Raw genomic sequence first — 27232 nt, 5'->3', positions numbered from 1 at the left:
AAGGGCCTTGTTTGATGTTTCCCCATCTCCTCCCCTCCTCCCCCACAAGCTGGGCCACTGTCCATAGACAGCAGAGAAGGCTTGGCTGTGAGTGGGGAGCTGGTGGCAGTGGTATATTCCCAGTGCAGCTTTCCTTTCCCCGCATCCTGCAAACCTCTATTTGAAAAAGGTCTGATGAAGCTGTCAAGTTGGCTGCCGGATTCATCCCTCCCCTCTGGGCATACAGTGAGTTTGCTGGGTTGATGCTTGTGAATACAAACTTTGGCTCCTGGAAGGCACTGCAGAGGAAGAGGGTGGGGCTCAGGGCACCCAACTATGTCACCACGTCCACCATCCCCAGGAGACTCCTCTTCTCATCTCTTTGATAGGACCTCAGTGATCCTGGGCTCCGCGTTGCCCACCCTGCCATTCTCCGTGCCAGGAGTGTGAGGTGATCCTGCCTCGCTGGCTCCTGGAGCATTCAGTCTTGCTCCCCTCCTTGTGGTGCTGTTGAGATCTTGCTTGTTTTGTCAAGCAGAGCAGGCATGCGCTGGTCCCTGGCTTTGGTTGCTTGCTCACCTTTGTCACCATGCTTTGCTCTTGTTCTTTTGTTCCTATAAATCTTTGCATGAAGTATTTATCCTCACAGCTAAGCCTCCCTTATGGTCTTGACTCTTCTTTCTTGGTCATAAGCTGTGCAGCAGTTTTTGCACTTTGGGAGAAAGTGGTTGACTCTACAGATGCTCTTCCAGTAGGCCCCTGTGGCCAGGTCCCAGGGCCACCATAGCCCTACCCCAACCCCGACTCTTCCAGGGCCTCCCCTGTCAGGCATATGACTGACTACATCATCTCCCCTCTCTCTCCTCTTTGCCCCAGATCAGTGGACCATCCCCTGCCCGGATCCTCTCTCTCCACAGACTTTGGCAGCTGGCAGATGGTAACAGGCTGTGGCAGTATTCAGGAACGGGCTGTCCTGCACACAGACTCCTCTCTCCCTTTCAGCTTCCCGGATGAGCTCCCTAACAATTGTCTGTAAGTGTCTTGCTTGAGAAGACAGGATGCCCCTTCCCCCGCCTGTGTCAGAAGCTGGCAAGCAGTCGAGTGCTGGCCAGGAATGAGGTGGCAGCTGGCCCGAGGGAGCTGGCCTGGGCTCCCTGCCCCTCCTGAATGTCTCCACTAAGTATACCTCACTGGTCCTGCACCCTGAGGTGTGAAGGGGGCTGATGGGCTGCTCAGGAAGGGTGCTGGAATGTGTTCACTCTCCCCGGCCTTGGAAACCCATCCATGGATGTCTTGGGGCACACCCTTAGGGAAAGCTGGCTGGACTCTAACTATAGAAGATGCTATTTCAGTCCAAGGCTTTGCCTGACATGAGAATCCTTTGAAAGCGGAACAGTGGGGTAGTGAAGGTAGGTGTATGGTGGAGACAGAGCCAGAATGGAGCTGGGTTAGCCCAAGGGCTGTGCTCCCAAGCAGAACCGAGGGTTCCTTGCTGTTCCCTGCCCCCTTTTGTCATCTGCTTTTGCCTCTGGTCAGGAAAGAAAATTGGACGGGAATACTAAAGCCCACGCCTGTAAACTCCTCTCCCTTCAAGGCTCCAGTACTGGGCCTCCAACTCAAGCAGTACATCTACTTGAGCAGCTGCCTCTCAGGCTGCCCTGCCCCCTTCCTGCTCTGCTGTTTGACGGATGTCAGATGGCAGGGAGCCTCCGGTGGCCTGGGGAGCAGGATCTGCTTCTTGACTGTGGCTGCCTGAGGACCTTCAACTCCCTGCCCACTACTGCCCCCGACATGGACTGAATGAACTTCAGGTGCTGGGTGGTCGTCACCACCTTCAGGATCAGCTCATACCCTCCAGTGCTGACAGGTTGGAGGCAGGTTGCCTTTGGGAGCTGAGACGGATTCTGCCTAGGGCAGGCAGGGGCCAGACCTTGGGATTCCCGGATGATCCTCACAAGCCCTGGCCTTGCAGCTCAGGAGTAGCCCAAGGACTTCAAAGGCCTCTAGGGCTTGGCACAGCTTTCTCTATAGCCACTCCCTTAAGCCAGAAATAAGATCTCTTAGAAAAATTAGATATAGTTCTCTTCGTGTTTCTGTAGGCTCTTGCTGTTTAGAGCTGGAGGAAGCTGACATCTCTGCCCCTGCATAATAGCACCCTCACTTACCTGGCATTAGCCGCTGAAATGGGCAGCTTCAGCCCTGGATCCTGTAATTAATGCCTTAGGTAGTTCTCTGTGCTCCTAGCCATTCCTCAGGTTCTGGGTGGTTCCCAGAGGAGGGCTAGGTTCTCCATGATCCCATGGCCTCTGAGATTGCAGGGTGGGCATGGGCTCAACGTTGATCACTGGTGAGATCACATAGTATGTTGGTTCAGTGCTTTGGCTTTGGTGTCTGAAAGAAATTGAATCCAAATCTCAGCTGTTAGGTTTACAAGTTCTGTCTTGGGGTTGAACCCTTGACTGCGGTGAGCCTGCTAGCTCATGTCTTGAGAGGGAATGACACTGTAGTAGCTCTGCCCACCTTGTGTCCTCAAGCAGATCACATATCCTCTCTGGGCTCCAGGTATCTTGTTTCTAAAAAAGGTTGTGATCTTTCCCCTTTCTGCCTCCCAAAATAGGGGGCAGTGAGAATGGACCTTCAGATAGTCCCTGTGAATATGAACTACTACTCTGAATTTCTCCTGGTTATATGCTCTAAGGGAAAGCTAAAGAGGCACACATGGTCTCCAGCCTATGTGAAAACTAATTAGGAAGTAAAGAAGATCTAGGGCCACGAATCTCCCCCACTTGCCAAGAGAGACTTGGGAGTTGTTCATGGTATTGCAGGAGTCCAGGACCAGCCTCATTTCTTTGTGCTGCCGCTACAGTTATTTGACTTTTCTTCACCCTAGAACCTGCTGCTACTTCTGCTATTGCTGGTATTTCTCTCACACACACACATATAAGCACACATACACACCCCCCACTCCCACCAGTCTGCTTTTCCTGGGTCTGCTGCCTCCATACTTAAGCCCTGGACTGTCATTTATCCTCATACTTCCATGGGCTCCCCAGGCCCCAGGTACAAGTCATTTGGGCTTGGGAACTGGGGATATTGCTGCTGCTTCTGGCAGACTCACAGGAGGAATTACCCAGGCGTTGGTCTCTTAGGGGAAATTTTGGAGGGAGTTGGTGTTCAGGGCTGGTCTTGCTGCTTAGGTGGATAGGAACATGAGGGCTCATCTCATGTAGGTCTGTGACTTTTTCCCTAATTCCATCCCTCCTGCCCCTAGACTTTACAACTTTGAGTCCAGAGGTTGTGTGGTTGGTACCTCAGCCATTTTCTATGACTGACCCTTCAGGTTATCAGATAGCCTCATGTGAAATTCACACTTTTTGTTACCCTTCTTGACTTGTGATAAGTGCCTGTAGAGGCCAGGAAAGGAAAAGCAGATAGAATCAGAACGGAAATCCTGCTAGAAAAGCCAGCCCCTTCCTAGACATTTCCCTGGGGACTGCAGTGACTAAAGGTGAGGGCTCTGGCCTCTCCAGGTAGAAACAGCAGCCTGAGGGAGAGTTTAAGATGGGAACAGGACTGAACCACAAGGGCAACATGGCCAGGGGCAGATGCTGGCCTTGTACTGGCAAATGCAGAAGGATAGGCAGTGAGGGGTAAGGATGAGGATGATGGACCCTGCCCCGGGATAATGCATTAATTCTCTCTTTCCCTCCCTCCCCACAGACTTACAGCCCTGAGTGAACGGGAGACCCGGCTACAGGAGGTGCGCTCAGCCTTCTTGGCTGCGTATAGCAGCACAGTGGGGCTCCGTGCAGCAGCCCCCAGTCCCTCTGGTGCCATCGGTGGCCTGCTGGAGCAGTTTGTCCGTGGCGTTGGACTCCGGGGCACCAGCAGCAGCACCTTATGAAGCAGCCAGCCCACGACAGCTTCCTGATCCTCTCTCACCTGAGCGGAATCAAAGCCATGCCCAGCCAAGGGGTGCTTCAAGGTCGAGGGGAAACTTCCCTTCACCATCACGCACATGGCAGCCCTGAAGCTGAGCAGGACCGAGGATGGGGTTCTCCCACCCCCAGCTTCCTGACTGGTGTCTGCCGACCCACTTGTCACTGCCTCCCACCCATCTTAGTCTTTGCCAGGATTCCTGTCAACTCAGAACTGTGTAGCGTTTCCCTGGGGCTTTGGGGGAGGCTGAGACTTCACAAAAGACCTCCACTTTCCATTCTTGTCTCCTGGGGAGGAGGGGTCACCTGCACTGAAAATGAGGCAGTTTTAACACAGATCACAAAATGAAATCAAAGTCTTTTTGAACAGCTATTTTCTTGCATCATTTGGTTGCTGTCTTTGTGGAGTTAATTAGAAGGTTCTCACTTTCCTTCCTTTTGCTAGAAGAAGGGGTTATTATAGGGGGGATGGAGGAACATAGGAAGCAGGAAGAGATTGGAGACTTGGATATGCCTCTTAATTCATGAGCCATGAGAGTATCCAGTGATATGGCAGCACATAGCAACAGGCTGTTAAGGTGGGAATAGTGGCCCTCAGGCCTGAATGGGCCCCAGTCACTTGGGGAGCCTGTTTATTCATGCAGATTTCCAGGGCTGCCTGAAAGTTAGGACTTGAAGTTGCTGAGATCTTCATTAAACTGGGAAAAGGGGTAGGGGGAATCTTTATTTTTGTTTGTTTTTTGGCCATGCCCTGGGATATTAGTTCCCTGGCTGGGGACTGAACCTGCACCCTCGGCAGTAAAAGCATGGGGATTCCTAACCATTGGACCACCAGGGAATTCCCAAGTAATCTTTATTATTAAAAGTTCAGCAGACAGTCTGGTTCTGGTACAGGTGACCTACAGGCCCTGCATTCGGTGAGGGATTGGCTTCCAGGGCCTTGAAGGCAGTAGGTAATATGGGAAGGGTGAACCTGGCTGACCACCACCCTCATTTACTGTGTGATCTGCAGTGAGTTGCATCCTCACAGAGTGTGTCTTCATCTCTAACACCATGAAGTCATGTGGGTTCAAAGCCATGGACGAAAGGTTTTGCACAGTGCACCATTTACTGACCTCTGACTCAACACAGAAGAGGTCATTAGTGTGAATGCCCAGAAGAGGGAAATAATACCAATGAACACTTTTTGAGTATTTACTGTGTATAATCCCCTATGTTAAATCCTGTTTGTAGGTTATCTTGATGAAATTTTACAACACCCCAAGTCTGTGCTATTATGGCCGTTCTTACCAGTGAACTGACTGAGCCAATGAGATGTTGAGTAACTTGCCCAAGGTCACACAGCTAATGAGAGCAAATGTGTAACTACTATTCAGGGACTGAGGAAGGGCGGGAGTTGCAAGGGGAAGAAGCAGATTGTTGAGGGTGCAGCTCAGGAAGAGCAATCTACCCCAGTGCCCACTAGGTATCCGGGGCCGGTCAGCATCGTGGACAGCTCTCGTAGGGGCAGGCCTGGCTCTCTCCTCGGGGAGATGCACTGGGAGGACTCTCCCACCTAGTGAGTTGGAGTTCTGATCCCGTGTAAGGTTCCTGGCCTACTGGAGGCTGCTCCAATGGGGTGGGGGCCCCCCGCGGGGCCGGGCGGGGCTGCATTGCCATCTGGAGCCGCTGCGCGGCTGGCCACAGTGAAGGCGCCGAGCAGCCAGAGCGCACGCAGGGCTGGAGGGAGCGCAGCCTCCGCCGCCACCGCCGCGGCGGCACATGGGCCGGCCCCGCCGCCGCCGCCGCCGCCGCCCCTAGCAGACCCCGTCTCGCAGCCTCCCGCAGCTCCGGCCACCCGACCAGCCATGTCTTTCAGCGGAGCCTCCGAGTGCAGCGTCCCGGCCACCAAGATTGAAATTACCGTGTCCTGCCGGTGAGCGGGCCGTACCGGGGAGGGCTTAGGCATTGCCCCAGCACCACCCAGCTCAGGGGCTCAGCGCAAGCAGGGGGTAGACCCCAGGAGAAGAAGCATCGGGGCCGGGGAAAATCGCGGATGCAGACTCAGGGGAGTTGCTAACGGACGCGGGGAGGGGGTTTCCTTGAATAGCCCCAACCACAAAAGAGGGCTCAGCCTGCGGCTTGAAGGGATGGGTCGCGGGGATCCAGTAGGATCTGCGCCCCAGGAGGGTAAAGTTCTAGGGGGTTACCCTCTTTCCTGGGCCCTTGGAGGCAGTCTGGACGCGTCCAGTCCGCAGAGAAACAGCTCTAGGACTGAGATTTCCGGTGTTGTCCAGGGTGCTGATAACGCGGGCCCCCAGGAGGGTGTAGTTACAGGGGAGGGAGGTGTGATCTGAACCCCGTGCCTCCCTAGGTGCCCACCTCTGGGTAGGGTACCGGCAGTGGGCTCCAGAATGATCCACTCGCTGTCCGTCTGTTTGTCTCTTTCTCTAGCAACCTGCTGGACCTCGACACCTTCTCCAAGTCCGACCCCAGTAGGCGGCACCAGGGTCGGGAGGGAGGGAACTTGGGGTCTGAGAGCACCTGAGGGGCGAGGGGAGGCGGGGGGGTGGGGGCGAGAGGGAGGCGGGCCGACCTGACGTCCTTCCCTCCCCGCCCCCGCTCCCGCTCCCGCCTGCAGTGGTGGTGCTTTACACGCAGAGCCGGGCCAGCCAGGAGTGGCGGGAGGTAAGTCCTGGAACCCTCACCCAGTCCACCGCCGTGCCTGGGAAGCACCTGCCCCCTTTAGCAGCCCCCGTGCTGATTGTCCACTCCCCATTTAGTTCGGACGGACCGAGGTGATCGACAACACACTGAACCCAGACTTCGTGCGCAAATTCGTCCTCGACTACTTCTTTGAGGAAAAGCAAAATCTGCGCTTCGATGTGTGAGCCCCGCCCAGAAACCTGGCTTGGACCTCCCCCAACCTGGATCCGCCCCCCAGCGGGCCCCCGACCTGGCTCCACCCCCAGGCCCAGTTCAGTGGCACTTTGAAGGACTCCTCTCTAGGCTTAGCGCCGCCCCCAAGTCTAGGTTGGCCACTCCCCAGGCCTAGTCCTGCTGACAACCCTTCTCCTTAATTGGCTCCCCCCCTTTCTAAGTCCCACCTCTGAGGTGACCCTACCCCCAGCAGGCCCCGGACTTGACCTTGCCCAGGTCAGACTCCTTCTGACCCCGACTCCTGCCCAAAGGAGGTCCAGGTTGAATTCCGGTACAAGACTGCCCCACCCTCCACCCACAATTTTAACCTGGACTCGAAATCGGACCCCTTTTCCAGGCTCTCTCCCACCATCCCCGCCCCATGTTGGTCCCACTTTCTTCCCAGGTACAACGTCGACTCCAAAACCAACATCTCCAAACCGGTGAGCTACCGTTCCCTCACGGGCAGGCTGGGCACACAGGCGGCGCTCACTGTGTGTTAAACGACCCTCCTTAGAACCCTCCTACCCCTCAAACCCGACTCGACCTTCTGCCCCGAACCTGCCCTCCCTGCCCTCCTCTCCTGTTCCTGCCTCGGTTTCCCGCCTGTGCCTCTTACTCACTGCTACTCTTCCTTCTCGACTGCTGCTGGGACCCTCAGAAGGTGAGGCTGAATGGGGCTGGGCGGGGTCAGCGTGTGTGGTGTGTGAAAGGTGAGGGGTGGGATGGTATCTTGGCAGGGTAGAGGCAGAGGGCTCCAGATGTCAGGACCAAGAAAGGGCGGCTTGTCTGGGGACCCCGTCCCTCCTCTAAAGCCCTGGCTGGGTGGTTCCACTGCCTCCAGTCGCAGTGGTTAGTGCAGCAGCAGCACCAGGGCTGGGCTGGGACTGCACCACCAGTCGCGCCTGTCCTTGCTGACTCTGTATCCCTGTGCAGGATTTCCTGGGCCAAGCGTTCCTGGCCCTGGGAGAGGTGATCGGAGGCCAGGGCAGCCGAGTTGAGCGACCCCTCACGTGAGCTGAACCTGAAGGGGAAAGGGCGGGGGCGGGCCTCCGATTTCTCCTAAAGATGCAGCTGACTCTAGCTGGGAGGCTGGGATTCCCCTGGTCAGGTGCCTTCAATGGCTCCCATCACCTCCTGGGAAAATTCAATTTTCAGGGCTTTGCTCAAGTTACTCTCAGCCCTGACGTATCTCCTCTCTCTCTCATTCTCTGTCCTCACTCTTTTTCTGAATCTGATTCAACCTTTAAGGTTCACTTCCAAGTCTTCCTCACTAAATCAAGTTCTCTGGAATTTACATTACATTCACACTAAATATTTATTAGTACATTTTGTATGCTATACCCTGGGCTGGGTACCAAGGATTTATCCATTCCACAAACACTACTGGGCATATACTCTATGTAAGCCACTGTTCAAATGGCTTGGGTTGCAGTGGTGAACGAAACAAAGGCTCCTGCCCTCAGGGAGCTTATGTAACAGAAGAGGGAGAGAAATAGTACAAAACTGAAATAATAAATAAGTAAATTACATAATGTGCTAGAAGACACGAAGTGCTGTGGAATGAAAGTAGAACAGAATTAGAGTGACCGGAAGTGCAGGGTGATGGGTGTTGCAGAATTCTACAGAAGGGTTGAGGAGGCCTCATGGAGAGGTAACTTCGGAGCAATAATCTGAAGAAAGTAAGGGAGTGAGCTGTGCTGATATCTGGAGGAGGAATGTTCCAGGAGAGGAAACTGCCTGTGCAGAAGCCTAATGTGTTCAAAGAGCATCACAGAGGCCAGTGTGGGTGGAACTGGGTGAGCAGCAGGGAGAAAGGAGGAGGGGAGCTCGGTGGATTCACGGTTAGGGCCCGGGAGCCACTGTGAGGACTTTAGTTTTTACTCTGAGTTGAGAGTCAGTGGAGGGTTCTGAGCAGATGAATGCTCTAACTTGCTTTCAAAGGTTGCTGCTCGGTTGAGACTACATCTTGGGTGGGCAAAAGTAGAAGTAATCCATGGTGCCAGCAGTGAAGGAGGGGAGAATTAGTTAGATTCTGGATATAAATTGAAGATGGAGCAGCAGATTCCTGTCAGACTGAATATGGACATGAGCAAATAAGAGGAGTCAAGGATGACACCAAGGCCTTTGGCCTGAACAAGTGGAAAGATGGAGTTGCCATAGAGATGACTTTTTTTTTTAGGTGAGGGAGGAGTAAGTTGTGGGAGGAAGTCAATGAGGAGTTCAGTATGACGTACTGAATTTCATAAATTTTTATTAGACAAGTAGATGTGTCAAATAGGCAATAAGAAACATAAATCTTCCACGCTCTTCAAGGACACGAGACTAGATGAGATCACTAAGGGACTGAGGAGAGAGAGAGAAGACGAAAGACCAAAACTCCATGAGTTGGAGCTAGGAAGGGAGACTGAGAAGGAGCATTAATGAAATGGGGGGATAACCGAGAGTGGGTGGTGCTGTCCTGGAAGCAAAAGACATGCATCAATGACAAGAGAGTGGCTGATCATGTCAGATGCTGCTGCAGTCGAGGACGGTGAGGGTTTGGACCTGGATATTGGGTTTAGCAAGATGTCAGTTGCTGGGGACTCTGCTTGTCAGAGTTTTGAAGAAGAGGTTTGGATAACAGCCTGGTTGGGAGATTTAGAAGAGAATGGAAGAGAGAAATGGCAATTAGGAATCTTTCAAGGAATTTTCCTGCAAAGAGGAGAAGAGAAAAGGAGGGGTGGCTGGAGAGAGAAGTGAGATCAAGAAGAGGTTTGTAATATTTTAACCTGAAAAAATTTGTATCACATTGTATGTTGATGGGAATGATCTAGTAGAATCTGAAAATCTGACATAATACCAAGAGGGAAAGAACTTCCCTGGTGGTCCGGTGGTTAAGACTGTGTGTGTCCAGTGCAGAGGGTGTGGTTTTGTCCCTGATCGGGGAACTAAGATCCCACATGCCTAATGGCATGATCAAAAAGAAGGGGGGACAGTTGCTGGAGCGATGTCTCTGCACAGGCAAGAGGGAGGGTGTGGAATGTAGCACACGGGAGGGATAAATAGGCACATGGTAGTCATTTATAGCAACGGTAGGAAGGCCTCGTGTGGGAGAAGATACTGGAGGCAGGGTAGGTGTGTGGTGGGTCTGTGGACAGTGTCTTCTGGTTGCTTCAGCTTTGTCAGTGAAGTAGGAAACAAGGTCATTGGCTGAGAGTGAGGACGGAGGAGGAGGCTTTTTGGGCTGAGGAGAGAGGAGGAGGAGTACAAGTGCCATCTCACACCCAGCACTGGAGAGTGAAGGGACTCAGTGCACAGCATGATTAAGGACCTTCTTGAGGTTTGTGGTCACACATCTAAAATGAAGCCAATTAGCCTGAGTGTGGGTTTTCCTCTGGCCATATCCAGTTGCACAGGTGTGGTATGGGTTAGGCAGAGAATTGGATTTAACTCAGGCTGTGGTTCTGCCAAATAAGTAGACAGAAGTGAGAGAAGGGCTAGGGGAAAGGAGTAGGCTGGAAGGGAATGATTATTATAGTCCAGAGTGACTGGAGGTCACACTGGGTGAGGAGATGAGGGAGAAAATTAAGGAGAGAAAGAGCAGTGAGAAGGCAGTAGCATCAGTGACTCGCTTCTGGGTATGCCGGTGGAGACGCTGCACTCATTACTCGCTATCTTTTTAAAGCACAGAGAGTCAGAGATCAAAAAAGCCAATAAAATGGTTCAAATTCTCATATTAAAGATGACAAACATCACATGGCAAGTTGGAATCAAAACTTGAACTGAGAATACTCCCAACTTAGCTTCCTCTCTGTCACACTTTGGCTCTCCCAGAGTTTAGGGTTGGCAGGCCCATATCCACAAGGCCTCTGACTGCTTGGAGACCCAAAGCAAGTTGGGGATGGGTGTCCAGGCATATGCAAGTGTCTCTTCTTGGATCAGAAGAGGATAAGGCTGCCCTGGTCTTTTAGATCTCACTCTTCACAACCTTCTGAAAGCACAGCATCTTTGACCTAACAAACCAGTCGTTCTGCCCCAGATTTGGGTAGAAATTGCTGCCCCTCATTCAGGACTGTTGCATCACATCACGCTCTACTTGCCTATTGGCCTGGACATCCCACCTGCCCCTGGAAACTCCCTAAAGGCAGGGTCTAACAGAGCTGGAAGGTGCCAACTGGCCAAATTGTACCTAGAACAATGCCTGGCATATACCAGAGTCTGCTTTGAGAAACAGAACCACCTTCATATCTACCAAGCTTACCAACTGCTTTTTATTCCATGCATTCATTCTAATCTTTTCACAACCCTAAGAGGTAGACAAGATTCCCATTACATAAAGAGAAAACCAAGGGCCCAAGGAAAAGGAAGACAACTTGCCAAGAACTCTAAATCCTGTCTTTCCCATGCTACCATTATGAGATGTCTGCACAGGCTAAATTAACCCCTTCCTTCCAGACCAGAGACCCTCCCCAGTCCAAGTCAGGTCCTACCCCACCAGAGACAGAAACACTCGGGACAGTCAGTAAATGACAGATTGAATCCCCTGGCCTACCCAATCCCCGATTGGCCACCCCAATCGTTGTTTCCTACTCTCCCCCCTCACAAAGAGGCTTTTTCTGCTTCCAGGGGTGTACCAGGCAAGAAGTGTGGGACCATATTGCTGACTGCAGAGGAGCTTAGCAATTGTCGGGTCAGTAAGGGCCACATGCTAGACCCAGGAGGCTCTCTTCTCTCCCCAAACTCCCGTTAGTGGGCTGTCTGTCTGGGGGCAATTTGAGTGTCAATAGTCCAACTTCATCCACAGGATATTGCCACCATGCAGCTGTGTGCAAACAAGCTGGACAAGAAGGACTTCTTTGGGAAATCAGACCCCTTCCTTGTGTTCTACAGGAGCAATGAGGATGGCACGTGAGTCACTGCTCCCACTATTGCTGTGGGCCCATTAGGGCTCTTAGGCTGGGACATCTTAGACTCTATCAGGACCTGAGCCCAGAATTCACTTAAGGCAGCGCCCAATATGTGCTTAAACCACGCATATCAGGCCCTGTCTCTGGGCTCAGTCCTACCCCAAAGGCAGGATCCAGTCCTCTTGTCTTCTCCAGGTTCACCATCTGCCACAAGACAGAGGTTGTGAAAAACACACTGAATCCTGTATGGCAGCCCTTCAGCATCCCTGTGCGGGCCTTGTGCAATGGAGACTATGACAGGTCTGCGTCTATATAAGCTAAGGAGTAAGGGGACAAGGGTGTGAGAGTGGGGTTCTTGGGCTGAAGAATGAAGGTAGAAGTGCCATAAAAGTGTTGGAGGATCCTGCTCAGTGAGACAGTTTTGGACATGGATATGGGTGCATGGGAAGGCATATGGATAGCCACATGGATGAATAGGTGGATGGACAGATGGATGGGTGGATGGATGAGTGTATGAAAGGGCAAATGAATAAGTGAATGAGCAGATACATGGATAGATAATCAGATGAATGGATAAACTGGGAATGAATAGATGGGTATGTGGATGGGTGAATAAGAAGACTGGTGGGTGGGATGGATGAATGGATAGCAGATGAATGAGTGAGTGGACTGCTGGGTGGACTAGTGGATGGGTAGATGATGGATGGATTAATGGATGGATGGCTAAATGCTTGAGAGGCTGGATGGGTATATGAAAGATTGGAGGTTGCTTGGAGAGGCAGATGGGTGACTGAAAAAGCAGGAGGATAAGCAGGTGGAATGACTGGTACATTAATAGACAGACAGATGAACGGGTGGTAGAGGGAATGGATGGGTGAGTGTAAAGCAGATGGACAGGCTGACCATATAAATTCACAAGTGGGCAGTATGAAGGTAGGTAAGTGGGCCCATAAGTAGATGGTTATGTAGACGAATGGATGATTAGATGGACAAATACCAGATGGCTGAGTGTTTGGTTGGGTAGATGCGTGGAGATACAGATGGATGCTTGTATCTATCAGTGAGTCATTGAAGGGCTGGATGTATAGTTATATGGGTGATAGAGTTTAATAAGTAATTGAATGGTAAGTTTATATGGGTAAAAGGGTGACTAGATGGCAGGATGGATGGTTGAATGAACTGCCACATAGATCAGTGGCCATTTGAGATGACTTAGGCATAGCTGTTAAGAACATGGTCTTTGGAACCAGGATGTCAGAGTTTAAATCTCAGCTCAGCAATTTACTTGTTATGGTCCTTAGTCAAGTTACTGGTTTTGGGGGCCTCAGTTTCCTTATTCAAAAGTAATAATAGTATTAATACTGCTTTATAGAGTGCTTGTTAAATCAGTCGGTGCAAGTACTGAGAACAATGCCTGGAATACGTGTGTGTGTATTATGCCTGGAACAATGCCTGGAATAGTTGTGTCTGACTGTGACCCTCTGCTCTACAGCCAACCAGGCTCCTCTGTCCGTGGGATTTTTCAGACAAGAATACTGGAGTGGGTTGCCATCTCCTACTCTAAGGGGTCTTCCTGACCCAGGGATCAGATCCACATCTCCTGCATTACATGTGGTCTTTACCTTTCGAGCCATCAGGGAAGCAATGGAATTCCCTGGTGGTACAGTGGTTAGGACTCTGCATTTTCACTGCTGAGGGCCTGGGTTCAGTTCCTGGTAAGGGAAGCAAGATCCCACAAGCCATGCAGCATGGCCAAAGTATTTTTTAAAAATCAGTAGTAAAGAATAGTAATAAAGAGCGGCAGCAGAAGTAATAGTGATAGTGTCAGTAGATAGTTGGGTACATTCGTGGACTGATGAAGGGATAAGACAGATGGGAGGAAGGTTGATAGAAGGACAAACGGATGAATGGAAGGATGATCTGTGTATAGGCAAGATCATCTTGACTATGATGGGTGGGGTTGTCTCAGATTTATCCTGCAAACCGAGCCTATGTTTATCTCCAACATTTCAGAACGGTGAAGATTGACGTGTACGACTGGGACCGGGATGGAAGGTAGAACTGCCCTCTCCTAGAATTAAGCCAAACAGTTCCCTGAAATATGTAGCACACTCACCAGGAGCCCCAGAGTAGCCTTGGGAGCCAGAGAGGGTGACGACAGATGCCAGGACCTTGAACACAACTGGCCCCCTCAGTTGTCTCTCTGGGACACCATCTCTTCCCTTCTTTTCCTCTTAGGTTGGTCTCTCTTCTGACCCAAGGCCCAGTGCCTGGCAGACCAAGTAGGGGCAGGGGATAGTGAGGATAAAAGACTGGTTTCAGGGGTGGCTGCAAGCCAGCAGCAGTCGCTTACCTGCCCCTGGCCTCGTTGCAGCCACGACTTCATCGGTGAGTTCACCACCAGCTACCGAGAGCTGAGCAAGGCCCAGAACCAGTTCACAGTGTATGAGGTGAGAGCTCAGCCCCACCCAGGTTTCCCAGGCCGCCACCCCAGGTGTGCTCAGCCCCGTGCTTCCCTTCCTCTATGTCCCACCGTCACCACTACCTTACTTCACTCAGGTACTTAACCCTCGGAAGAAATGTAAGAAGAAGAAATATGTCAACTCGGGAACTGTGAGTACTACCGAGAGCTCTGGCCCTCTGTAGATCCTTCTGTTTCTGTCCCCAGAATGGGGACACACAGCATGACCACCCGGTGAGGGTGTGGGAGAGCTATGGGTGCAGACTACTTGCACATAGTGATGTTGGATACAAGGTGGCACCATTTCAGTTTTCCTTTTGTTTCTTTTTTTTCTTGTTTTTCCTCTCACCTAAGAAAATTTGTTTGATCTCTAATCTTTTGCAGGTTTTTCTGTGGTGGTGAGGTGGGGGGTGGGTATTTCATGATTTAATATACTTTTGGAAATCCAAGTATGTTTCTGATGGCTTCCCCCTTTGCCCTTTCAGAAATTGGACAGGGTGGGTCAGGGGCTGGAGTCGAGTGCCTCTTTCCCTTTCTCTAGCCCAACCGTCCTTCCCAAGTAGCAGGGCTGCCTCTTCTGTCCCACAGGTGACGCTGCTCTCCTTTTCTGTGGACTCTGAATTCACTTTTGTCGATTACATCAAGGGAGGGTGAGTCAAAGCCAAGCTCCGGACTAAAAGTCCAGCAATGAGTTTCTCCCAGTTCTGAGCCTCAGTTTTACTCCTCATTAATGGTCAGGATCTGATGAGATCGTGAAAACAAACTTGAAAACACTTGGCAGACTATAAAGTACAGGGTGCTGTCCACCGTAGTTCTCTCCATAGGGCTGCCTTTCAGCCCTAGCTTCCAGCCCCCCTGGGGAGATGACAGACCAGTGGTCTCCCGTAGCCTTACTGGAGCCCTGACAGAAGATATGGCGAGGCAAGAGGGAGAGGCCAAGAGAGAAGAAAAAGATAAGCAGGCTGTAGGGGATATTCTCTTTGGTTTAGTGGATGCAAGCAGACCTCAGTAAGGTACTTTTCTTCTCTAAACTTGATTTTAATGTAAAATGGAGATGTTAATTGCTACTTCAGGACTATAGTAAGGGTTAAACTATGCATATTATGTCATGAGGTAGGCATTTAGGGATGAATGGGGCATGTGGGAACACACTCCCCAAAGTGTGTTCCATGGGCCAGCAGCATCTGCCTCACTTGGGATTTTGTTAGAAATGTAGAATCTCAGGCTCCACCCAGACCATCCAGATCATAATTTGCTTTTTAACACAATTCCCAGGTGATTCAGATGCATACAAGTGTTTGAGAAATCCTGGTATAGTAAGTATTAGTCCCTCATTTCTCAATCCATCTATTTCCCCAACAGGACACAGTTGAACTTCACAGTAGCCATTGACTTCACAGCTTCCAATGGTGAGGCATGGATGGGGGAACAGGGTGTGGAGGGATTCTAAAGAAGTCATTAGGGATGGGCCTGAATTAAAACCTGGGAATAAAAGTTAACCGATCCAGGAAGCCCAGGCTTGAGGCAAGGCCCAGTCAGGCTAATACTGGGGCAGGAGTGTTGTGGGGGTAATGGTGGGAGAGAGTACAGAAAAGCAAGTGGGTAAATGGATCAAAAAAAAATCGAAAAGATAAATAGCTCTAGATAGCTTGAGAAGTGGATGAGTAAATGAATGGATGGGAGGGAACAGAAGTATACTAACAGATGAATATGTAAATGAGTGAATAACTGTGTGGGTAGCTAGATGAATAGAGTGGACAAATGGGTCTGAGTGAGTACAATAGGCTGAAGAGGTGGATGCATGAACTGGCATGTGGGTGGGCAAATGGACAGGTGTTTCAATTGGGGAAATAGATGAGTGGAGAGGTGGATGGATCCATATGAGGACAGACAGACAGGTGAATGAATGGAATGGACAGAGAGGGATGAATGAATGAGTAGATGGACAAAAGAATGTGGTTATATGGACAGATGGGAAAGAAAGGGAAATGGCAGGTGAGCAAGTAGATAGATGGCAGGCTGGCTGGCTGGATGCACAGGTGGGTGGCTAGCTGGATAAGAGGATGGAGAAGCAGATGGATAGAGATGAATAGGTAGATGGATTTATGGCCAGTGGAAGGGTGAGTAGATGTATGAGCAGGTGGATGAACTGATGGATAGATATAGGGGTTGATACATGGATAGTTTGAAAATGAACATTTGGATGACTCAGTAAAATAAAAAGGAATACATGGGTAAAGAGGCTTCTCTGGGGGCTCAGTGGTAAAGAACCTGCCTGCCAATACAGGTGACCTGGGTTCGATCCCTGGGTTGGGAAGATCCCCTGGAGAAGAGAATGGCGACCCACTCCATTGTTCTTCCCTGGAGAATTCCATGGACAGAGGAGCCTGGCGGACTACAGTCCATGGGGTCATGAAAGAGTCAGACACGACTTAGAGACAAAACACCAACAACATCTTGGGTTAAGAGTGGATGAATGGATAGGCAGCACATAGATGCACACAAAGACAGGCAGGTGAGCAGACAGATCATCAACTGACCCTGAGGTGGGGCTCCTGTTTCCCTACAGGGAATCCCCTGCAGCCCACCTCCCTGCACTACATGAGTCCTTATCAGCTCAGCGCCTATGCCATGGCCCTCAAGGCAGTGGGAGAAATCATCCAGGACTACGACAGTGACAAGCTCTTCCCAGCTTATGGCTTTGGTGCCAAGCTCCCTCCAGAGGGACGGATCTCCCACCAGTTCCCCCTGGTACGGTATGGGCCAGAGCCTAGACCCCACACTCTGGAATCTGGCCCACCCAAGTGGACAAAATTCTTCTACTTAGGTTTTCTTCTAAGGGTCAAGGACATGCAGAAGAGCAGGATCTAGGGGAGAGTGGCAGAGCAAGGAGGGGAGCTGGGCTGGAGTCTGGAGGGGCGTATGAAAGAGAGTGGTGGAGAAAGGCAAGAGTGAGCTGGGATCAGTCCAGCAGGGCATCTTCCCTGACAGAACAACAATGATGAGGACCCCAACTGCGCGGGCATTGAGGGTGTGCTGGAGAGCTACTTCCAAAGCCTGCGCACAGTGCAGCTCTACGGGCCCACCTACTTCGCCCCTGTCATCAACCAGGTGGCCAGGTAAGGAAACTGGATGCACCTGGGGGAAATTAAGGGGACCAGATAAGGGATTGACTTCCCAAGGATAGTGAATTTAGGCTTTGGGGAGAGGTTGAAGGTTTCAGTGTTGGCCAAGCTCTGGTATAAAGAGGTTACATCAGGCCTTATTCTAAGGTAGAAAGAGTGTCAGTGAACTGCCCCAACCCTACTTCCTGGGAACAACAAACCAGGCCTCAAGTGTGAGGAAGAGAGAAGGACCTACAGAACAGTGGATAAGGAACAAGCTTTGGCATCAAACCTGGGAGTGACCCCTAGGTCCACCACTCACTAACCTCATCTGACCTGAAGCAACTTAACTTCAAGAATACTTAGCACAGTGTCTGGCCCATAGTCAGTGCTCATGGTAGATTAAAATGAGCTCAAGTTGTAGATTAACAATGGAAGAGTAACTTCTAAAAACAGAAGAGTAACTCCAAATTTTCAGAATAAAAACACAAAGCAAAGAAAATCTAACTTACATATCAAATGATTTTTAATGCAAATAAAATAAAATGACTGAACTAAAACCAAACATATGTCAATGAACTTAAGTTGGATAAATTCACCTATTAAAAAGTTTCTCTGATTGGATAAAAAATAATAATTCTACTATATGCTAAGGGCTTCCCTGATAGCTCAGTTGGTAAAGAATCCACCTGAGACCTCGGTTTGATTCTTGGGTCAGGAAGATCCCCTGGAGAAGGGAAAAGCTACCCACTCCAGTATTCTGGCCTGGAGAATTCCATGGACTCTATGGGGTTGCAAACAGCTGGCCACAACTGAGTGACTTTCATATACATACTATATGCTAAATAGAAGAGACCCATGTAAAACAAAATACCTCAGAAAACTTGAAAGTAAAAAGATGAAACAAACAAACAAAAAATAATAAAAGTGGAAGGATTTCAGGGAGATATATATATCCAGAGACTCCCCTTTCCTCTAATAAAGATTAGTTTATCTTCTAATTCATCATGAGATAATAGTTTCTTTAATTACAAAAATAATGTAACATTGCTGTTGAAATTTTAAGGATGAAGAAATTAAATAAGAAATGACCCAGAAAATGGCCCATGAGAATGTGAAGATACATATATATATAATACACATATATATATAATATATATATAGTTAATGATAATCTTTTCCTTATGCAGCCATAATGGCAGTCAAATTTGATGTAACATTTCACTACTGATCTTTTCACTTCATAATGGAACCTGAACACATTTTCTTTTGTTATTGATATTAAACAGACTTAAATATTATCTTGGGCAAATTAGCTGATTCACTCATTCATTTCCTGATTCGATGAACCTTCCATAAAGCAAAATGTAGCATGAATGTGGGCTGTAGAGCTAGACTAAGTTAATACACCCAATCTACTACTTACAGCTGTGTCACTTTGGGCAAGACTCTTAACCTCTCTGTGTCTGTTTCCTCAACTGTAAATGAGGATAATAGTAGCTACATCATAGGGCTGTTGTGAGGACTAACTTAATATTCATCAAGCACATAGAACAGTGCCTGCCACATGGTAAGTGCTATGGGTGTAAGCTATTACTGTTACTATTATTATCACTATTACTATTCAAAGGGCATCTGCGTGTGCTCAGATATCTGCTGGGACACTGGAGACTCAGATGAATCAGATCTAGTCTCTGCCTTTGAGATCTCCCGCCTTGGCGCAGGAGACAGAAATATAAATAAATCATTACCTTCTACAGGCCAGAGCTTCCCAAACTTTTCCAGCAAGTCGCCTGTTGGCAAAGGCAAACAACTGCTTCCCCTAGGGGAAACTGGGGGCCCAGTTGAAAGCAGCCAACCTGAAAATGTCTTTGAAATCCCCGTATTTTATCTTAACAATTCATGCAAATTTTATATGCTTCTGACATTGTGTCCATATTTGCTATAATTTAAGGCGTGGGGAGGTGTGTTTTAAGTATACTTAGAGTCATCTAGCTTTATCCACCAGACCATATAGTGTAATGGGTGCTTCAAGTATCCTGTGACCTTGGGTTCCCCTTGGCATACATGTTGGTACACTCATGGGTGTAAGGACTCATGAAGGGCAGACAATCCATCTTGGTGGGTGGCATCCAAGAGACCCAAGACAGCCTAGTTGTGGAGGGACCTGACTGCTTGGCTGGGTGCAGAGGGCGAACTGGACTTTTATCAGAGGAAGATGTGCAGAGCAGGCCTGGCAGCAGGAACTGCATGTGAAGAGTGCAGAGGCATGAAGGGGCAAGCTCGGTAGACAGTGAACCGTACACCTAGATCAGAATGTGCACCGTGCATGGAGGAGGCCAAAGAGCAGGCGAGAATGAAGCCTAGAGGCATTAAGAGCTCAGGCTTTAGGCTTAGTCGGTCAGGTGTGGACTGGGGCCCCAGCTTCACCACCCCTTTGGAATGTTGTTACTCACACCTGTAAACTTCACTTTGGAATAACAAATGTGCTCACCTCATAGAATGGTAGCGAGGATTCAATCAGATCACGTATGTCAAGTGTGCAGCCATGATTCTGATGACCACAGATGCCTCTTCGTTTTCTGCCATCCCACAGCCAAGTGGGGCGCCGACTGGCTTTCCCCAGCCTGTAACCCAGCTCCAGGTCTAAATGGCCTTGGGAGTGCCAGGCTTCTGCAGGGAGCCACGATGTGCCTCCCAAGTCCCCAAACCCTTCCACGCCCCTCAATGCTCCTGCTCACAAATCCCTTTCTGAAGAGGCCCTTACCCGTTGCTCTGACCTCCTCTCTCTTCTGTAGTCCTACCTGCATCTCCTAGAACACGCTCTCTCTTGGTTTGCACATGCCATTCCTTCTCTCTGGATCATCTTCCCTTTACCCTCCCGTCCTCCCCCGACCCCACCTCTACCTCCAGCTCCTCCTGGCTAACTCCTACTCAGTTTTCAGGTCTTAGGTTAGATGTCATGTCCTCAAAGCCCTCGCCTCACTGCATCGTCGTGCTGTAAGCATCCATCTCCCCCCAGGACAACATCCAATTCTCTGCTGCAGGCTCAGCACCAAACTTGGTGCCTGACCCACAGCAGGTGTGCAGTGATTATATGCAGAATGAGTGAGTGACAGGAAACGGTGCCAGCCCAAGCCTATGAAGAGGCTGCAGCCAGAGAAGAGCAAAGGCTGCTAGGGAGGATCATGGCCCACTCCCACCCTGGGCCCTGGGCAAAAGGAACTGTAGCTGTTTGAATTCTCCACTCTCACTGTGCTTTCCTCTGGATTTTTTATATCAAGCTTAGATATCAGCATTGTCCGATAGAACTCTCTGCAGTGATGGATGCAATGATGGAGATGTTCTGTATCTTGTGATATCCTGTATGGTAGCTCCCAGCCACATACAGATAGTGAGCACCTGGAGTGTTGCTAGGGTGAACAAGGAACTGAGATAATTTTATTTAATTAATTTATATAAATTTCCATAGGACCTGGGGGCTGCCTTACTGGATAGTACAGCTCCATCCTTTCCAATCCTCACAGGGTTTGAGACTGGAAGTCAAGAGACCAAGTCTGCCATGGCCTTTGTGCTGTCTGAGGTCTTGTTTCTCTTATGTATAAAATAAGGGGACTGGACTCAATGACTTCTGAACTCATTTCAGATCAAAAAATCTTGGGAGTCAAAGACTGGTAGTGAGAGAAGGAAAAAGACTCTGGGAGCAGCTGTTAGACTGGCTGAGGACCCAGAAGCCTAGGCAATGGGATGTGATGAGCAGAAGGGAGAAGGAAGGAGGAGAAATGGGTGAGAGATGGGAGAAAGAAGGCCTTCAGTCTTTGGTCTTGTTCTTGTATAAACACCAAGATCATTCTAGGGTCAACAAAGTCCTGGGTGATCTGGGCCCCACCCCATTTCGATCATATGGTCCATGCTGCTCCCCTCACTTTCTGGTCTCCAGACAGGGTAGATTTCCTCTGGTCTCATTACAGGGACTTTGTCCACGCTGTTCCTTCTGTCTGGAATGACCTCCCCCTCCCCTTCACTTAGCCTCCTCTCCCTCCTCTTCTCCTTCATCCTCAAACATTGTTTCCTTAAAGAAGTCTTCATTGACCTGGGCCACGTCACGATCCCTTAGATGCTCTCCTCACAAATGCTATCCTATAGCTATTTCTGTGATTCCTGGTTCAGTGTCCACTCTCAAGAGGACTGGGGGGACTGTTGCTTTCTCACAATGCCTAACAGAGTAGCTACCATAGTAAATGCTCTGTGAGTGTCACTGGAGGGACGGTAGGAGGGGCAGGCAGCCAGCTCTGGGGAAGGAGCATGAGCTTCCGAAGCCCCAGTGCTTGTCCTCTGCTTACAGGGCCGGCTGTGGAAGTTTTAGGGGTAGACATTCCTTTGGACTCTCTGGGCTTTCAGCTGAATTCTGATCTTAGCTTCTTCCCCAGGGCTGCAGCCAAGATCTCTGATGGTTCCCAGTACTATGTTCTGCTCATCATCACTGATGGGGTCATCTCTGACATGACACAGACAAAGGAGGCCATTGTCAGTGTAAGTCTGTGGAGGGTTTGGTAGGAAGAGGTCACTGTTAATAACTGTCCAGGGATTGAGATTTTGCCCTACATGCAAGCTAACAAGTCAGGCTGCCAATTTCATGGATGCTCGCAGTGGACACAAGACTTCTGGATCAAAAGCAAAGGTGTGTGGGACTTCGCTGGTAGTCCAGTGGTTAAGACTCAACACTTCCACTGCAGGGGGCATGAGTTCAATCCCTGGTCGAGGAGTTGAGATTCCACATGCCACTATTCCCAGCAATAGCAACAGCTCAACTATCAGCATTGGCTCTGATTCACTAAGTCCCACTTCCCAGAAGATAATGTGCCAAGGGCCAGATGACCAGTGGGTTGTATTATAGAACACAAACCCTGAGTGTAGAAAACCTGAGCCTTTTATCATGGGCAGTAAGCATGCCTGCCCTTTGTTCCAGCATGAGACATTTTATCGTACTAGACAGTAAACAAACCTGCCCTTTGCTGTATAGGAAGACCCTGTATCTTTCAAGGCTGTTACATATACAGACATACTTGAAAAGATAGTCCGGCACAAAGAGAAATCAGTGCCTCTGCTTGTAAGATGTGCCGAAATATTATACACAGAGAGAATTGTCCCCCAACAGTCACTTCCCTTGCTATGGCTGCTCACCCCAACCATTTACCCTCTTTCCCCTCACAGGCCTCATCACTGCCCATGTCTATCATTATTGTCGGTGTGGGACCAGCCATGTTTGAAGGTGAGTAAGATGGGGAGTTTTCATGAGTGGGACCAAGAACTGGGGAAAACAGAGAAGGATCTGGGAACCCAGGCCTGTCTCATAGAGAAGATAAGATGGATGCCTGTGTCAGACCTTGGCCAAGTCAGACCTTCTCTGAACCATTTCCTCATTATAACTGAGGTTGTTGATACAATTACTTCCCTCCTGGGCTTCCTAGGATGATGGAATGCATGGGAGGGAATAATAACTCCATTACAATGCCTAATATTTGTAGGACTTTGATACAACCAGTCTCTTGATGACTCCAAAGGGGAGCGAAGAGGCAGAGGGCAGCATGGCTTGTTGTGGGAAAGGCCAATCAGCTGAGGGGTGTCTTTTCTGCAGCTATGGAAGAGCTGGACGGTGATGATGTGCGCGTGTCCTCTCGGGGACGCTATGCCGAGCGCGACATCGTTCAGGTAGACCTGATGTCATGAGGTCAAAAGGAAGTCATGGTGTCAAAGGCATGGTGGGAAGGAGGGGCTAAGTTAGCAGCCATTCCCCTTTACTGCCTTCCTTTTATTTTTTTCCAATTTTTATTTACTTATTGGCTCTGCTGGGTCTTCATTGCTGCATGTGGGGCTTTCTCAAATTTGTGCGAGTGGAGGCTACTCTCTAGTTGAGGTGTGTGAGCTTCTCTTTTTCTGGAGGCCGGGCTCTGTGACCCGTGGCCTCTAGACTGTGGGCTCAGTAGTTGTGACGCAAGGTCTTAGGTGCCTCAGGGCATGTGGGATCTTCCTGGACCAGGGATTGAACCTGTGTCCCCTGCATTGGCAGGTGGATTCTTAACCACTGGACCACCAGGGAAGTCCCTTTACTACCTTCTTAATCACTTACCTTTCTTCCCTTCACTCTTTCAGCCTTCCTACATTCATTCAACAAATTCTTTTTGAGAAACAGGCAGGTTGCTGCAGCCATGGTGGATTCATAGTGTAAGAGATCCCCAAGGCACCTGCCCTCTAGTGGAGGCTGCCAATAATAATGGCACAGTTCATTAGATTGTGCTAAGTGCTCCAGAGGGACAGTAAACGCCACAGTGACAGTCTGTAACTGGGATCTGATTAGGCAGGATTGTCAGAGAAGGCTACTATGAGGAAATGACATTGGAACTGAAATCTAAAGCAAGGTATAAGCATAACAGGCAGAGAAGCAGCAGGTGAGAAGGCCCTTAGGTTCAAAATAGCTGGCCCAATCATAGAGAAGGCAAGAGGCCCAGGTGGCAGGATCACAGCAGTGAGTGGAAGAGGAAGGCAAGGCCCTGCCAGTCATGGTGAAGTTTGGGTCTTTGTTCTAAGATTATTAGAAAGCTCTTGAAGGATTTTAGACAGAGAAGTGAGATGGTCAGTCTCGCATTTTGAGACATGCAGAGAGGCTGCAGGAGTGCGGACTGCAGCAGGACGAGGGAGAAGGCAGGGAGCTCTGTTAGTGAGGAAGCCTTCGAAGTAGTCCAGGGATTTGGATGGGAACAGGAACGGTGAGGATGGAGAGGAGAAACAGGTTCAAAAGACAATTTAAGAAAAAATGTATGAGAATTGACTACTTGATTAAATGGTGATAGGGAGTCAGGGCGGCTTCAAGAATGATTCTTAGTTTCCTAGACTGAGCCCCTGGTGAGTGATAGTCTCACTTGCTGGGAAAGGAAAGGCTGGAGGAGGGGCAGATTTGGCAGAAAAGCCTAGAATTCAGCTGTAAACACATTGGACTTGAGTTATCTAAGATGAACGAAAGGGGATGTGATACAGGCAACCAAGTTGTGACTCTGGGCCTTACAGAAAAGAAGGTAGGGATGGATGTATAAATGTAGGAGTTATCAGGGAACAGGGTTGTGTTTTTTTTTTTAATTGAAATACAGTCGATTTACAATACAGTGTTAATTTCAGGTATGCAGAATAGTGATTCAGTGCTTTTAGTTTATACTCCATTTAAAGTTATTACAAGATAAAAGTTACAATACCCTGTTATACAGTTTATCCTTCTTGCTTATTTATTTTGTCTATATTAAGTTTGTACATCTTAATCCAGGGAACAGTTTGTAAATGTGTTGAAAGTGTATGAAATCACCCAGGAAGAGAATTGAGAATGAAAAGGCATCAGATTTAGGGATTAGGCAGACCTAGAGCATTGGGGTTGGTGCAGGGAGGCATCCAGAAAGGTAGAGAAAATCTAGAAGAATGTAATGTGTCAAGAGTGGGAAGTGTTCAGGAAGATCATGGTGAAATGTAATGGAAAGCTCAAGGGGAGTCAGCAAGATGCCTGACAATCATTGCCTGCTGGACTGATTGGGGAACATGGTGCTGTTGACTTCATTAGCAAGAGCAGTTTCAGTAGACTGCATGAAGCCAGATTAGAGTGGTTTGAGGGTGAATAGAAGGTGGAAAAAAAAGTGGGTGGGGAGAAAGCAAATGTAGAAATTTACTCTAGATAAGGTGGGAAAGAGAGTGATACTTAGAGATGTTAGGGGTCAAAGAGGAAGCCTCCGTCCTGCCACCTTCCCCAGTCCTCTCTCTCCTGGCCACCCACATCTGATCGTGCCTGTCACAGTTCGTCCCATTCCGAGACTATGTCGACCGGTCGGGGAACCAGGTGCTGAGCATGGCCCGACTTGCCAAGGATGTGCTGGCGGAGATCCCAGAGCAGCTACTGTCCTATATGCGCACCAGAGACATCCAGCCTCGCCCGCCACCCCCTGCCACCCCCAGCCCAATGCCAGCTCCAAAGCATCCCTAAATAGCCCACCTAACCAATGCCCAGCAGTCTGCCCGCCTGCCCACCCATTGCTTCTGCTCAAAATCAGAGGCACCTGGAACCTTGGACTTCATTGGGAGGGCAGCTTGGAGGATCAGTATTGGCTGGTCGAGCTCTCTGCCCCATCACCCACAGAAGGGCCTGGCACTGTCACCGCCTCCCTGCCTCTTGCCAATAATAAAGCTGATCTTTACTCCACTTCTGTCTCATGGGTCTTGGGGAGGGAGGCTGGGACGCCCAGGGTCTGGGACACACGAAGAAAAAGATGGAGCAAGGACAGCTTCAGCTAGGGATCATCCCCAAGCTAACACACATCCATCTAACCCTTCTTCAGATATTCTTCAAATACTTTAAGAAACAAGTGAATCTTCATGTGTGTACGTTTTTCCTGAGGAGAGGCCCATAGCTTTTATCAGATTCCAAAAGGGTTTCTTGACCTCAAAAGGGGTCAGCTTTAAGATGATTCTGTATAAATCTGCTCTAATCCGTCTAGTTCAAGTTTTTTTGAGTGAGGATAATTTTAAAAGCTGATATTTTCTTTGAGTGAAGTGAAGTCACTCAGTAGTGTCTGACTCTTTGCGACCCCATGGACTGTAGCCTACTATCCTCCTCTGTCCATGGGATTTTCCAGGCAAGAGTACTGGAGTAGGTTGCCATTTCCTTCTCCAGAGGATCTTCCTGACCCAGGGGTCGAACCCAGGTCTCCCGCACTGTAGGCAGATGCTTTACCATCTGAGCCACCAGGGAAGTCCCATTTTTTTTTCTTTTGAGTATTCGCTACATATCCGACATTGATAAGTAATTTACATGCATCATCCTATTTAATCCTCACAGCAATCCTGTGAGACAAGCACTGTTTTATCTTTTGCACATGAAGAATCTGAGGCTCAGAGAGGTTAAGTCACTTATTGAACAGAACCCAACAGTTTGGCTCCAGACGCCAAGATGTTAACCAGCAAACCTCTTCCTGGAGTGTCAATTTTATTAGGATGTTTAGGGGAAGACATTGTATATGAAAACATATACTTTATAGTGGGTCAAATGCAAAGTTTATACTAAGATAAATTACAAGTTTCCAGATGTTTTAGGCTTTGCCCCAGAACCCTGGCAGACCCTTTCACGCTCCCCATTGATGGCAAAACTGGACAGGCTAGCAACAAGTACTGTTTTACAAGTAGACTCTTCTTGGCACCCAAGTTCTCAAAAGCCCACCAAAACTGACAATAGAGTTGTCCAGGTCAGCTTTACAAATACGTAATACGAGATAGGAAGAATTAAACAAATTGCCCAAGTTCACATGGCTATAAGTGACCCAGTCACATTAAAAGTTGCTGTTTTGACATCATGAAGCCTTTCCCCTACTACCTACAAGGTTCCGTCCAGCATCTGAATCTTATTTTACTTACACAATTTTACACCCAACCAGCATTTTGCACCGCCCCCAATCAGGCGGCTACTTTCAGATCCACATCTTTCCTCCAGCCCTGCCCTTTTACCTTTTCCAAGCCCCGCCCTTTCCCTTCAGCCTCGCCTGGCTTTTCCCAGCTCTATCCTCTCCCCAGCCCAGCTCCAAGTTCCAGGCCCATCCAAAGCCCCGCCCTTTCTTTTCCGAGGCCCCCTCTTCTGTTTAGTCCCACCCCTCACCCCCGGTTCAGTCCCTATTCTCCTTACTGGGGCCAGCTTTACAGATGGCCCCGCCCACTCCCCGCAAACCCCGCCCCGTAGATTGGTTTATTCTCTTCCAGCCCCGCCCCGCCCCTACCCATAACTCCCGGTGCCCCTTAGGCTGCAGTCCGCGTCCCTCTTGCTCCTGGCCCTGCCCCCAGCCCCGCCCCGAGGCTCCGGCCCCGCCTCGCCGCCTTCCTCGGAGACCAAAGCCAGGTCCCTACCGCAGCCGCGGCGCCAGCAGGAGGGAGGGAGGCGGG

General features: G+C 49.5%; 2 protein-coding genes across 6 annotated transcripts in view; both read left to right on the top strand.

Moving 5' to 3' along the window:
• Positions 1-4290, top strand: part of MTMR14 (myotubularin related protein 14) — a 43984-nt gene extending 39694 nt beyond the window's left edge. Inside the window, exons 18-19 of one of the 3 annotated variants that reach the window (XM_013973422.2) lie at positions 861-1011; positions 3700-4290. In XM_013973422.2, the coding sequence (XP_013828876.2) occupies positions 861-993 (133 nt within the window). In that variant the 3' untranslated portion in view covers positions 994-1011; positions 3700-4290. Of the gene's footprint in view, positions 1-855; positions 1012-3699 lie in introns of all 3 variants that reach the window. The other 2 variants (XM_013973420.2, XM_013973421.2) reach the window with 2 other exon arrangements.
• CPNE9 (copine family member 9) lies at positions 5472-25505 on the top strand. 3 transcript variants are annotated; one of them, XM_018067038.1, is made up of 21 exons: positions 5567-5832; positions 6351-6391; positions 6538-6584; positions 6680-6783; positions 7222-7258; positions 7477-7479; positions 7752-7828; positions 11424-11487; positions 11602-11705; positions 11900-12004; positions 13718-13759; positions 14079-14154; positions 14264-14317; positions 14754-14815; positions 15528-15574; positions 16735-16916; positions 17157-17284; positions 21700-21802; positions 22484-22541; positions 22908-22981; positions 25104-25505. In XM_018067038.1, exons 1-21 carry the CDS (start codon positions 5765-5767, stop codon positions 25287-25289), a joined length of 1662 nt encoding a protein of 553 aa, XP_017922527.1. In that variant the 5' UTR covers positions 5567-5764; the 3' UTR covers positions 25290-25505. The 3 variants fall into 3 exon arrangements, with proteins under 3 accessions (XP_017922529.1, XP_017922528.1, XP_017922527.1); XM_018067039.1 differs by lacking the exon at positions 7477-7479 and having other exon boundaries at positions 5566-5832; positions 25104-25502; XM_018067040.1 differs by lacking the exons at positions 17157-17284; positions 22484-22541; positions 22908-22981; positions 25104-25505 and having other exon boundaries at positions 5472-5832.

The sequence above is a fragment of the Capra hircus genome, chromosome 22 (genome assembly GCF_001704415.2).
Source record: "Capra hircus breed San Clemente chromosome 22, ASM170441v1, whole genome shotgun sequence".
NCBI lineage: Eukaryota > Metazoa > Chordata > Mammalia > Artiodactyla > Bovidae > Capra > Capra hircus.
This window is presented reverse-complemented; position numbering and strand designations above follow the sequence as displayed.